This window comes from Monosiga brevicollis, genomic scaffold (assembly GCF_000002865.3).
Source record: "Monosiga brevicollis MX1 MONBRscaffold_14 genomic scaffold, whole genome shotgun sequence".
Taxonomy (NCBI): domain Eukaryota; class Choanoflagellata; order Craspedida; family Salpingoecidae; genus Monosiga; species Monosiga brevicollis.
In genome coordinates, this window is record NW_001865051.1 from 625,201 (window position 1) to 637,554 (window position 12,354).

The 12,354-nt window shown below is 54.3% G+C and overlaps 3 protein-coding genes across 3 annotated transcripts in view; 1 reads left to right on the plus strand and 2 right to left on the minus strand.

Annotated features, from left to right (window-relative positions):
- Positions 1–80: 80 nt before the first annotated feature.
- On the minus strand, positions 81–2,653 carry MONBRDRAFT_9228 (uncharacterized protein; the record flags this gene model as incomplete). Its single annotated transcript, XM_001746918.1, has 4 exons — positions 81–1,427; positions 1,971–2,194; positions 2,274–2,487; positions 2,561–2,653. The coding sequence occupies 4 exons, from the start codon at positions 2,651–2,653 to the stop codon at positions 81–83; spliced, it is 1,878 nt and encodes a 625-aa protein (XP_001746970.1).
- A 423-nt stretch (positions 2,654–3,076) lies between these two features.
- MONBRDRAFT_9229 (uncharacterized protein) lies at positions 3,077–7,340 on the plus strand (the record flags this gene model as incomplete). The annotated part of the gene is made up of 4 exons (XM_001746798.1): positions 3,077–3,160; positions 5,827–5,947; positions 6,031–6,197; positions 6,318–7,340. 4 exons carry the CDS (start codon positions 3,077–3,079, stop codon positions 7,338–7,340), a joined length of 1,395 nt encoding a protein of 464 aa, XP_001746850.1.
- Positions 7,341–8,086: 746 nt separating this feature from the next.
- Positions 8,087–12,354, minus strand: part of MONBRDRAFT_9230 (uncharacterized protein) — a gene marked incomplete at both ends in the record, with an annotated part of 5,914 nt that continues 1,646 nt past the window's right edge. The window contains 14 exons of the mRNA XM_001746919.1: positions 8,087–8,203; positions 8,699–8,829; positions 8,903–8,993; positions 9,170–9,374; positions 9,484–9,750; positions 9,845–9,909; positions 10,037–10,269; positions 10,350–10,512; positions 10,611–10,715; positions 10,836–10,970; positions 11,064–11,140; positions 11,265–11,336; positions 11,413–11,532; positions 11,623–11,752. Coding sequence (XP_001746971.1) covers positions 8,087–8,203; positions 8,699–8,829; positions 8,903–8,993; positions 9,170–9,374; positions 9,484–9,750; positions 9,845–9,909; positions 10,037–10,269; positions 10,350–10,512; positions 10,611–10,715; positions 10,836–10,970; positions 11,064–11,140; positions 11,265–11,336; positions 11,413–11,532; positions 11,623–11,752 — 1,911 coding nt within the window. The remainder of the gene's footprint in view (positions 8,204–8,698; positions 8,830–8,902; positions 8,994–9,169; positions 9,375–9,483; positions 9,751–9,844; positions 9,910–10,036; positions 10,270–10,349; positions 10,513–10,610; positions 10,716–10,835; positions 10,971–11,063; positions 11,141–11,264; positions 11,337–11,412; positions 11,533–11,622; positions 11,753–12,354) is intronic.

Here is a 12,354-nt window from a genome sequence, read left to right on the forward strand (position 1 = left end):
ACACAACAGCAAACAAACAAACACCAATGCCGTCCTCCAGGCCAGTAGGACCCCGAGTGAACCAGAGTCGCACACACGGCTTAGACCAAACTCACACGCCCACCAAGAACCTCAACGCTCTCCAAGATTGTGTCTTCCGCATCCAAATCAATCTCAATCCAGTCCGGACCCTCAAGGGGACAGCTCACGGAAGGCAATGGCTCTGTCTCAAACACAGAGGACACGACAGACGAGGCTGAGCCTTCACTTTGCCTCGCCTCGCGCGCCTCGGCCGTGCCTTCAGCCGCCAAGGAGGACATTGAAAAGTCAAGGACGAGCTTGCTTGCTGTGAAAGGCCGCTCGTTTGTAGTGGAAGACATATTGTAAGCAGCACTACTGGGAGCCAACCAGCTGTTGATTGACGCGGATGCAGACTCCATAGTGGCACCCAAGGGTGACGGCGCTGTGCGTGGTGCGGCGCCGTCAAAGAAGTGGCGTGGAAGCGATAGCGAGGTTGACAATGGCTCCAAATTGGCCACTTGGCGTCGTGTAGCCAAGGAGGCGTCGGCCGGGTCAGGTGAACTCAGACCATGACCCGTACCGGGCTCGGGAGCCGAGCGCGTGGAGACAAGCGAGAGGTCATCGTGACGCTCATCTTCGCTACTGTCCATACAGTCAGAAGCGGAAAGCATGCTGCTGCGCCGACTGTAGCTTGTAACAGCAGAACTGCGAGGCAAGGACCAGGTCTCGCTGAGGCGATGGGGCGTCGCCTCCAGGCTTGCATCGCTTAATTTAGGCCGAAGCGGTGTGCGAGCTTGCTCTGGCAACGCAGACAAAGACGTGCTGCTCATCTTGCTGAAGCGACGCGGTGGGGGCATAAAGGCATGAACTGAATTGGTGCGAGCGGAGAGCGGGCCGTCGGTCGAGCCACCGTCTGCCTCTGCATCAGCTGCCGCGGCCACCACGATGGTCAAGCTGCTGCGCTTTGGCTTGCGCTCAGTCGTGGCCCCCTTGTTAGCGCCACCCTTGGCAGGTGAGGTCAGCTCAGCCAACAGATATTGGCGTCGCACCTGAGCCGCCTGGGTGTCCGGTGCAAGCTCCGCTTTGCTGGGTAAAGCAGGTAGAGCCGCCCGAGGCACAGATACGCGGAGGTAGGACTGCATGCCAAAGTCCGTCCGCATGGGAAAGGCCTGTTGAGACTGCACGCTCATCAGAATTTTGGTGACAAGATCCGCAGAGTCGCGCGAGAGAGTGCGGCGCGTTTCCGTGGCAAACAGCAGATCTTTGAGATGAACGGGGAGGAAAGGGATACAGGGCTTGTTGTGGAACTGCTCCAGCTGGCGGCGATAGTTGGCCATGTTGCGCGAAGGGTCCGTGAGTCGCGCCAGACGCGCAAACAGCTTGCGGTGCTTGTCCGCCAAGCGCACGGTCGCCATCTTACGGGACACCTGATTGCCAACGGAAGCAAGACATGCGCCGGAGATGAGAAGGAATGCGCTCGCGGCCGGATTCGTGATGACGCGAAACCTTGGCTGCTCAATTCAAGAAAACACTCTCGCTCAAGAACAGGCCGCTGACCTCGACGCTATCAAGAGCTGAGTAAATGGAAAACACGCTAAAGAGATTGCCAAGCTGACAGCACTTGTCTGCTACGCGCAACATTAACCTAATAAACGAAACAAAAATCAAGGTGAATCCACTCGCATGACTCAGCTGCCAAATGAAAGAGGTCATTGCATCTTGGTCAGCTGATTCGATCGGGGTGGGGACAAGCATCGGCTACGTACAAATATTTGGAAAGCCACTCTTTCTCGGCCGTGCCTAGGAGAATCTCGGCCTTGACCCAAGCAATCTCTTGCTGAAAGCGATCCATGGCAGCTTGAAGCGCAGAAGAGTGCGCCGAGTGTCCAGGTGCATGCTGTTGTGACTCCATTTTGTAAGCCCGCGCCACTGTGTAGCAAGACACAAATCATGTGAGCAAGAGACGGCACGTGACAGCCGTGCGCCATGTGACAATTTTTTGCCGAGGTACAAGAGTAACGAGAAGGAGGGAAGGTGAGGTCAATCAAGTCGAGAGGAACAAACGCACTCGCTGTCAGGTAGTCATCGACAGTCAGTACTGTGAACAGCTGCTCATCGAAGAGCGTGAGCTGGTTTGCCACAGTATCTGGCTCCAGCTGATCCAAAATGCCAGGGGTAGGGCCATAGTGTTTGTCTATGAAAGGCAATGGGTCGTAAGAAAAGATGAGAACGAATCCTCGACCGTGAGAAACTTGGAAATGTGACGACCGTACCTGCAGTTGCCGTGGCATCCACGGGCTTGCGCGCCGCGGTGGCTCTGTCCTGCAGCTGAACGACGAGTCGGATTTCTTGCAGGAGCCAGGCCCATTCAGAGCCCATGTGTTGCTCGCACCAAGCCTCAAAGCTGTGGCGGGTGAGATCATCGTGCAGCAAATCCGAATGGCACACAGAGACCCAGAGGAGGCTCAGCTCCAAAACAGCATACGTCTGCACAAGGAGAGCAAATGAGCTGGAGGCCCCGTGTGTCAAGCAGCACGACAGGATGGAACAAGGGGCGCACCGCGCTAGGAAACCGCTCCAAGCAATCCTGAAGGTAATTCAAAAACTCAAGGGGGGTGAAGACGACGCGATACGTCAGGACCAAGCCCAGCATGGCGGGTATGTCAGCCTGAATTGACCGAAGTGGTCGCTTGAGCCGCCGCAAACATAGACGCTCTATTGTATCAAGACACGGGTTGTGAGGGGCGGTAAGCGTGTTGCCTCGACCAAAGAAAACAGCAAGGCCCACTTGCACCGAAAGCGATTAAAGGGGCAAGGTCACGCACCACGAGCTTCATCGTCCTTGGCCGGGTGGTGGGTGCTCCGCTGAAGCTATATATCAACGCGCGGAGATCAGGAGGTGAGCAAGGAAGAAGTATCTTTGAGTCCGGGGCAAAAAAAGAAGTGCTTTTAATCTATACCTGGGCTTCACGGAGAGCAGCTGCAAAGAGCTCGAGGGCATCGTCATCCAGCTTGTGATGACAAGGCAGTTCGTGAGCGGGCCAGTAGCGGGCAGCTGGCGCCAAGCTTTGCACGGATGGGCGACGATGATGGCTTCCAGAAGAGGAGGCACTATCGGCAGGAAACCCATCCAGGTCTGCCTCGGAAGAGTGAATGGAAGGTAAGGAGACGCGGTCGCTGGGCAGTTCACTGCTGCGGCGACTGGCTAGGGGTAGATCGGCAATGTCCCCGAGGCTGGAGCTCGCCGAGAGAGCTGGCGAGCCTTGGCCTGCGGAGCTCGGTCGAGAGGATGCGGCTAGCCAAGAGTGCCGGCTACGGGGTGGCAGTATTTTTTCAGGCGTGACGCTTATGGGGCTGCAATTTGGCTATAACCGTGCGTGGTCAACAAGCATTGAGAAATGAGACTATACAGTGGTGCTGCAAATGCTCCGAGATCACGACCCGAGGCCAACATACCGAGATGACCTTGGCGCTTTGTGGGCGGTGCTCAGTTTGAATGAGCGCCTTGGCAGCCTTGATGACGGCAGAGGCGTCGCCGCGCACTCGACTCTGAAAGGCTAGGAGCTGGCACCCTGACGGATTTTCGACGAGAATGCAAGCCAACTTGCAGAGAGCACGGCGAGTAAGGTGAAGCATAGGTTGTGGGTGAGCTGGTACCGTGGTCGCAATTGCAACTGTGGTGCGCGCAGAGGGACTGGGGCATACATGATGGGGGTGGCGTGGCGCGCCCGCATATAAGATTTGTTCGGGCTCAAAGGCAATTGTGTTGAGATGTGTGCTCTCATGTTGAAAGAGGAGGCCGCTACCATCCACACGCAAGGTGCCCTGTCAAAAATTCAAGCAAGGCAAAATCGGATTGAGCACGAGTATTGATGGACGGGCGCAATGTGATCGTGCTGTGGTCGTGGAGAAGAAACAACAGGCGGCAATGGGTCGTCGCGCATTTTTGTCGTTTTGGGGAACAGGCAAAGAGATGGCCTGGGTCGAACAACACACGCTTGCGTTCAGCGAAGGCACATACCTGATGGGCAGCAAGGGGCATAGATTTGATGCACTGTAGTCCAGCTTGAAACCGAGATTTAACATCCTGGCCACCCTGGAGCACCAGGGAGGCTGCCAGACTGGTTTGCACGACCACCGTTTTCTGTCAATGGATATAAATAAGTTACAAACCAAGAAATAGAAATGACCGATACGAGGACAGCAAGGCGAAGGAGTCGTGAGACGGCAAGCATAAGGGGTCATGCTGCGTTTCTCGCCCAGCAAACCGCCGGGTTTGGTTCGAGCAGCTGCGAGCAGGCTAAGCACCATCAGCTATGCAGACGTACCATGTCAGCGATGATCGTGCTAGCCCATGGCCTGGTCGGCCGGACCGAAATGAAGAGCTAGCGCTTGGGACAAGCTATGATTGCCAGCAGTTCTGAACAAGCGCCAGCAAGGAAGGGTCAAGCTCTGGCAGTTGAGATGGGCTGTATTCTCGGCCTCCCGGCACAGAGAAAATTGAGGAAGCGCTGCTGACGGGCCGCTCGAGTGGATGTACGGGTCGGCGCTGTAGGGTGGTGGGCAAGCGGTGATAAGAGTGCGAGGCCTTCAAGGAAGGCAAGCGCTGTGACCAGTGCATGTCATGACAGACCTTGGTGGATGCTGGGGGGGGAATAGACTCGGGAGAGAACGAGTGGGTGCTCAAATGGGCAGGCGGGGAGTGCAAGAAGCAATCGGATCTTGGTGGCTTTCTGTCGGCTTTGGTGTTTAAAGGTTCAGCAGGCCAGCGGGCCAAGCAATCTCGAGTGGGCAATGCCACGTCTGGTACTCCAGGGAGAGGACAAACGAATGGGGTCCCTTGCCGGCACAGCTCGGCTGCGTTAGCGGGTGCAGCGCGACGAGCAAGCTGGGGAATGGGCGCCAAGAGGAACGCCAGACCTCAAGCTTGAAATGTGTAGGGGCTGACGGTTGCCGTTGAGCAAACGCACAGCAAGAATGCTACGTTGCCTGTGAGGGCGTTGGCGGGCACAAAGCTCGGCCGCAGCCCCCGACCAATTCAAACCGACAAGACTCGTGTCCGCTCCGTTACTTGCGTGCGAGCACCACAATCAGCACGCGGAAGAAGAAGAAGAAAAAGAAGATGCAAGCGTGTGATGGACAAAGGCGAGCATGCACACCACGACCTGTTCCTGAAGGAAGCTCAACACGGGTCAAAAACAGCTCCTTTGGAACCAGGGTCGACAGCCCAACAGTCTCGGCCCAGCAAAAGTCCACGGCGCTGCCGTTCACGCATCAACAACACGCACACACACACACACACACACACACACGACAGCAATAAAATAAAATAAAATCTGATGCGCGTGTGTGTGTGACACTCTCTCTAAATATCACTTACATGTAGTAATCTCTCTCTTACATGTTAATCCAGGCAGCACACGGCCACGCTCCCTGCTCAGACTATGATGATGTACGTCCAACAGCAATAATTACATGTACATGTAATTTTTTTGATTTTTGATTTTTTGATTTTTGATGTGTGTGTGTGTGTGTGTGTGTGTGTGTGACATTTCAGCTTCAAGGTTTAAATTTTTTAATTTTTTTATTTGGGGCTCAAATAAAAAGCGTTTGGGTATTCGAGGTGTTGCTGTTGGCAGAGAGGCAGCGCGGCACGGTTGAGCTGGGCGCCGACGTGGCCGACGTGATGCCGTGAATGGTGATAGCTAGGCGCAGGCGAGCATTTGTGCAGTTTTAACAAGTCTTTAGGGGGGTTGTGCCCAATGCAAGCAAGATGCATCCTGCCAAGGTGGGATCAAGACTTGGCTCCTCTGGTGACCTACGTAGACTGCCCGCCCCCGGCTTATCAGTTGCCTTTTGTGCCCGACTCTGCGCTTGGATCGTTGCTGTCGTGCCTGCCAGGATTTGGAACAGCTGGCACATCGCGCCCTCTCTCTGCAAGATGAGCGTGAGCAAATGGAGCTCTTGCTGACCGAAGCCGATGACCAAGCCCAGGTTAACCCGCGCGAGCCTTCACCCTTTGCTCTCCAGCGACCCGCGATTCGATGCATGTGTCGGCTCACGAGTATTCTTTTGTCTCTTGTCTCTGCTGCACGTTCAAGGAGCAACAATCGCGGATTCGCCACCTGGAGATGCTTTGTCAACAACAAGCCAACGAGCTGGCTCGCGAACGCCAGCGCCTGGTCGATGTTGAACGCGTAGGTGCCACGCAGAAGCGCAGCGCTGCATGTCCCAGCGCTGCTTTTTGGTGCTCTTGGGCAAGCACATCTTCTCACAAGCAGGTGGTGTCCCACGGCAATGCTCAATTCTTTCATTAGACATGTGTCTCCTTGGAAGACCAGGTTGATGCCTTATCCAAGAACCGAAGGACGCGACAGCAGCCGCGCAGCCTCGACTCGAGTCAGGACTCCTCCCACGCACGACGGAACTCGTTGGACGGCCAGGATTCCGATGATGACGAAGATGGAGATGGAGATGGAGACTCGGGAGATGAGCAGGCCGATATGAGCCACGATATGAGCCACAATACATCACATTACCACGAGGCTGGCTTTATTGATGAGGAGCTATTTGACGATGAATTTTGGTCTTTTGGCCAACCCCATGATCCCGAAAACCCCCCAGCGCGTCTCTACGAGCGACGATATTCGCGTGAGGTCGCGCAGCTGTTGCAGACGCGTGATGAGCGGTTGCGCCTCGAGTCCCAAGTGTACGAGCTTCAACAAGCCCTCCGCTTCCGTGAAGAGCAATTAAATGAGGCCAAGGCCCTTCGTGAAGCAACAGCAGATCCCGTGCACCGTCACTCCGCATCCGTGTCTGAAGGATCAAGCGCTCTTCAAAGCCCTGGGCCTCTTGAGCCCGGAGCCATCTCCCCCCTTGGGCCTGTCTCGCTTGCGGACGAACTGTTGGCCGCCGCTCGAGAAGCCGTGGCGGCTGATCGCGTTGCCCCTCCTACCACGCCCGTACTCCCACCACCCGCGCATGGCGCGCCCACCGTTGCTCTGAGCGATCACGCCCACCCCACCATGCCCGGCAAAGAGGATTCGAACAGAGACGAGGACGACTTGTTTCATGACTGCGAGAGTGAACTCGACCCCGCCCTGGCGTTGGCTCACAAGATTGAAACGAGCATCACGGTCAAAGCCATCCTCGGCTTTCTCGCTGGTGGAGCTCGCAGCCGAGAACAAATTGAAGAATACCTGGTGGCACCCCTTCGCCTCGCGGGGTCAGACAAGCGTGAGGCCCTGACCCGTTTGCGCATTCTCCTTGCTGACCTTGAATCAAGCGACCGCCTCCTCATCTTCATCCGAGATGAAACCCTCATGTTCGCACGGCGCTGAGCGCCTTCTTGGCGCGTTCTTGAGACCTTTGTATTACACGCCGCTTTCGCGTTGAGTTTTCAGCATTTTCGTCGTTGGTCAGGCCGTGGATGGAGCTTGATTTTGATTTTGACTTTTTTTTTTTTTTCTGATTCGCGATCAATGCATGATTGTGCCGTTGCGCTTGACGTCCGTCCCTCTTTTTTTGGAGATCGGCTTTTTGACTCATTGGGTCCATAGTGCCGACGGAAGCGGCGTTGCCAAAGGCTAGCGCTTTTGCCCCTGAAGCAGCAATCCTAATCCTAATAATGTTTTTGACTCAGTCGCACCATTACCGCAATAAAATTCATATGAAATTACAAAAAAAGATCAAAAATTACCACAAAATTCTGATCAATAGCAAACCTCTCATGAAGGTTCAATAAAACAGAAAAAGGAAAGACGACGGGGTTCCTGGCAGAATGCGTGACTTCTACAGACGGATGCAAGGTTGGCGGTTCTGTTGTGTCGCGAACATGTTGTGCTCCGCAAACGAGCGCAGGGAACGTGGGTTTCGCTTCTTCCATTCAGACTTCATCGATTGGATCAATCACCACGGGCATCAAACATTACTCCACTCCCACAATCCGCAAATCTGCTCTTTTTATTTGGGACTCTGAGGAACGCTCGAGGGCAACACCTTGCCCAACTACCCAAACAAACATCGCACAGTCGATAGATGAGCATCCACCACGAACCATCCGCCCATTCAAAACCACTTCCCTCCATCACACGGAAAAAGCAAAGCCAGGACACACCTGCATCAGTGAATTCTTGATGCCAGCAAAGCCGCTGGTTGTGCCCACAGGGCCAGCCAGTGCGCCATCGATGGCCACTCGGATGGCCTGCTTGTCAAAAGCGCCATCCGCATTTTGCCTGTTTGCCAAGTGCAGATGAGTCAAATTTGCACGCAAAACAAGGCGCACGCACACGCGACAACGCGCCGACAGACAACTGAGTGGCGGGCCGCCTCAACACCCAGCCGGAGCAGCCCAGCACTTACACAAGGGTCCGGAGCAAAATTTGTGCTGCACGCAAGCTATCTTTGTTTGTCTTATTCTAAACGAGCATGAACCAGGATGAGCAAGGTTCAACGAGTTCAGACACTGGTTTCCTCATTCACATGATATATACAAGGACAGCCTGGCGAAGAATGAGTACCTTGGCTTGCTGAGCCGTCTGCACCTCGGCAATCACATGTTTGATCAAGGCTTCAAGATCGCCAGCCATTTCCTCGATGGCAGCAGCATGCTGCTCACATGCACGGTACGGGTTAGCAAGCGGTGGATCCTAGTCGTTGGCACGCCGCCTTCAAGAACAAGGGCCACCTCGTTACACACCTGAACCATGACCCGCTTTTGCTGAAAGACACCGGACAGAAAAGTGTAGGCACCCGCGGTGCGGAACTTGTTTAGCACCTTGCCGTTCACAATTTGCTGGCACACAAAAGGAACACCCAACAGAGCCAAAGCTATCCCACCAAAGGAGGCACACGTGAGTCGAGACGTACGATGAAGACCTGCTGCGGGGGCTACGCCACTTACCAGGGAAACGCCGCCCGAGCTCCACAAAAGTTTTGGGTTGCAGCTGGCACATCTTGGCGCTCGTGAACCGCGAAAGCAAGTTGATCAGATCCTGCATACGCAGATACGTGATGACAAATGCACGATCAGATTTGAAAAAAAAAAAAAAAAAAAAAAAAAAAAAAAAAAAAAAAAAAAAAAAAAAAAAAAAAAAAAAAAACACAGGGTGTGATTGTGTGGTCAAGAACGGGAGCAACCAAAGGGAGTGGACCGTATACCCAGACCCACCTGCTGAAAGCGCTCAGTATCAAGAGGAGCGGGGTCGCCGTGCATGAGCACACGGAGGAGGTAGTACATGCCCTGGGTTGCCGTGTCAATGACTTCACGTTCTTGCGCCTTGCCCAATACAGCCATGAGCTCGTTCAAGAGAGTCATGGCTCGGCCGACATCCTCTGAGTCCACCAAGAGTGGCACTTGACGTGACGTAAACAGCCTTGAAAAAATAAAAAAAGAAGCAAGGAAATAAAGAAGACACCGTTATAAGAAGCAAAATTGAAGCTTTGTCACCACACAACACGCGATGCTCAGCGCAGCACACGCACTTGGAACGCAAAAGGCCGCGTGCCCGCTCTTGTAGGACTCGGCCGCGCACGCGGTAGACTTGGCTTGCATTGTAGGTTGAGAGTAAGCCAGGAATGGTTTCCATCACCAAGGGATTGGTTGGTTGTTGCTTGATGAAAATTTCCACCAGCTGCAGAACCCGCTGCTTGAAGTGAATGGCACTTTCCGTCTCACGGGACTTGTCCTGCTTGGTATTGCGCTTCAGCTCGCGAAATGTGGCTGACAGCGCGGCATCGACTTGAAACATGCTGCGGCGCATGGCGGTGGCACAAAAGTGTGTTCGAATGAGTCAAACCACACGCATATGACATTTCGCTCGTCAACCTTCAAGCTCAAACTGACCGGTCATCGTCCCAGTCCGAGTCCTCGCCTGATTCATCCATGGCCTCGGGGACCGCAAGCACCTCCTACATACGGACGCCAAGAAGAGAAATTCGAAATGAGGACACTCAGAGTGTAGAGCCTGGTGTGAACAAACTGATGGCGTCTTGCCGACAATAAAAAGCCCTAGCTTCCTATGCAGGAAAAACTTACGCGCAGGCGAGCTTTGAGAGCTTCATCCACTTCATCATCCTCATCGTCATCGTCATAGTCGTCGTCATCATCGTCGTCATCATCCTCGTCGTCATCATCCTCGTCGTCGTCGTCCTCCTCCTCCTCATCGCTATCCTGCCCTTCAACGCGCTTGGCGCGCTTAGCGTGATGCTCCTCCTCTTCTTCTTCTTCCTCGTCTGAGTCAATCGGCACGAAACCCACAACGATAAGTACTCAAACATAAGAAAGAGGCACACGGTCTGTGCAGATGTACAGGAGCAATTACAAGGGCAGGTTGAAATTATCATCCCACCTTCGGCTTCCTGGGATGCATCCTTTTGCACCAGAACCTCAAAGAGCATGTCCAAACCACCAATCGTCATCGAGGGGCAGATGGCGGCGAAGACGGTCTCGGCCAGCTTGCGAAGCACAACGGTGCCACGCGACAACAAGCTCAATAGAACGTCAATCACAACCTGTTTAAAAGCGGATTATACCACAGCAAGGGTTGAGCCAATGAGAACCAGCGTGTTGTGGCGCGGATCGAGAAGGCAGAAGCCAAGGCCAAACACACCTCGGAAGCCTCAGGCTCATCCTCATTTGTTTTGGCGGCCTTCTCATCCTTTTGAATACGCAACTGAAAGCTTGCCTCGGCGCGCGACACATCTTCAGCCACGGTCTGCGAGAGCGAGGGATCGGGGAAGAACTGTATAGCCAGCCAAAGCAAAGTTAGGGTGATAGATCGAGTCTGGCAAATGACCATGCAAAGGGCTGACGCAAAACACCATTTCTTGCGTACCAGCAAGCAAGTGTGGTAGTGCAGAAGGCGGAACGCTTGGCGCACAGCATTCTGCTGTTTGCTCTCAGCAGGAGCTGTCGCTGTCTTCTTGGTCTTTTTCTTTTTCTTTGAGGGTGTCGTTGCTGGGGTTGCCGACTGCAACAGGCCACGAGCGCCCCACGAGCAAAGTGAGTGGAGACGAGATAACAAACTGATGCTAGAACGATTGCAAATACCAATTGAATTTACCTCGGACGCCATTGCAAAGGCCTGGTCAAAAGCAGCGCGCACAGACGCATCCCAGGGCTTGCACAGGGTCAAGTGCTCTGAGACAGCAACGCGGTTGATGATTGAGAAGGGTTAGATGCGATCCGGCAAGCACGCAGCGGATCGATCACACAACGACAACGCCATTAAATCAAGAGTTGCTGATAAAGAGCACGGACTTACCATCATCGAGAAGTTCACGCGCACCACGCACAACGTCATCCAGGGAGCTAAGCTCCAACTGCCGTGCTGCACCTGTAGTTATCAAAAAAAGCAACTGAGAAAAAGGTTGAAAAAAGGAAAAAAACATTTTGAAGAGCACGAGGCTCACCTTTGTCGCGTCCAGCGGCAGCGGTCTTAGTGCCAAGGGCCACCAAGATGGCTTGGAAGCGCTCCTGGCAGACAGTGCGCATGCTGTCCGCGAGGGCGGGGGTGGGCTCAACAAATTCCCCTACAAGGTCCAAGTGCGTGAGTGCTGGCCGTTAAAGGGCCATGGCAATGGAATGGGGCGCCTTCACGTTTAATTGCAACAAACACGCACCACCCGAGGTCACGTTGAAAAAGGCTTGCACAAGGCAAAAACGAGCGAGCTGCGTCATCCAATCTGCTTTGGCCTCGCCACTGTAGGAGCGAACGAGTGCCAGCATCTGCTCAAGAACCGTTGTGCGTTCCTGAGTTGCCAAGGTTTGCACTTCATCATCTGTTGCGTCTGTACAGCGTCAAGAGGAAGATGAGCGAGTGCAAAGGCTGCACACGGGCATAGTAAAGCGCGCTGTCAGGGCAAGGCACAGACCGGCAGGGAGTTCTGGTGTTGTGAATGCAGTCATCAGGGACACGGCAAACGTGCCCATGCTCTCTGCATCGAGGGCCGCCGTCAATTGCTAAAATTGATGGGCAGGCGAGTTGGATAGTGGTCGCGGTCAGTATCAAAGCGATCGGAAGGGGACACAGCATCCGACATGAAGGCCGGGGACAAACTGCACCTGAATGGTTTGCGTATTTGTGAGTTGATCAAAACGGCGCGTTCCATGTGGACCCGTCAGAGCGGACAGCACAGCCAAGACGCCGGCGCCTTCGGACTTGTTCTCCGCAGCTCGGTTGACGAGGTGAGAAAGAGCTATCTCGCACGGAAATTGGGGAGGATGATAATCGTGAGCCAGTAGGTCGAGGACGAAGGGGCGGCGCGCATTTGAGCAAAGGATGCAAGCCTACCAGCACGAGCGGCACCGTGCACGCCAGCAGTCGGGTTGTGCAGGTTGTTGATGATTGAAGT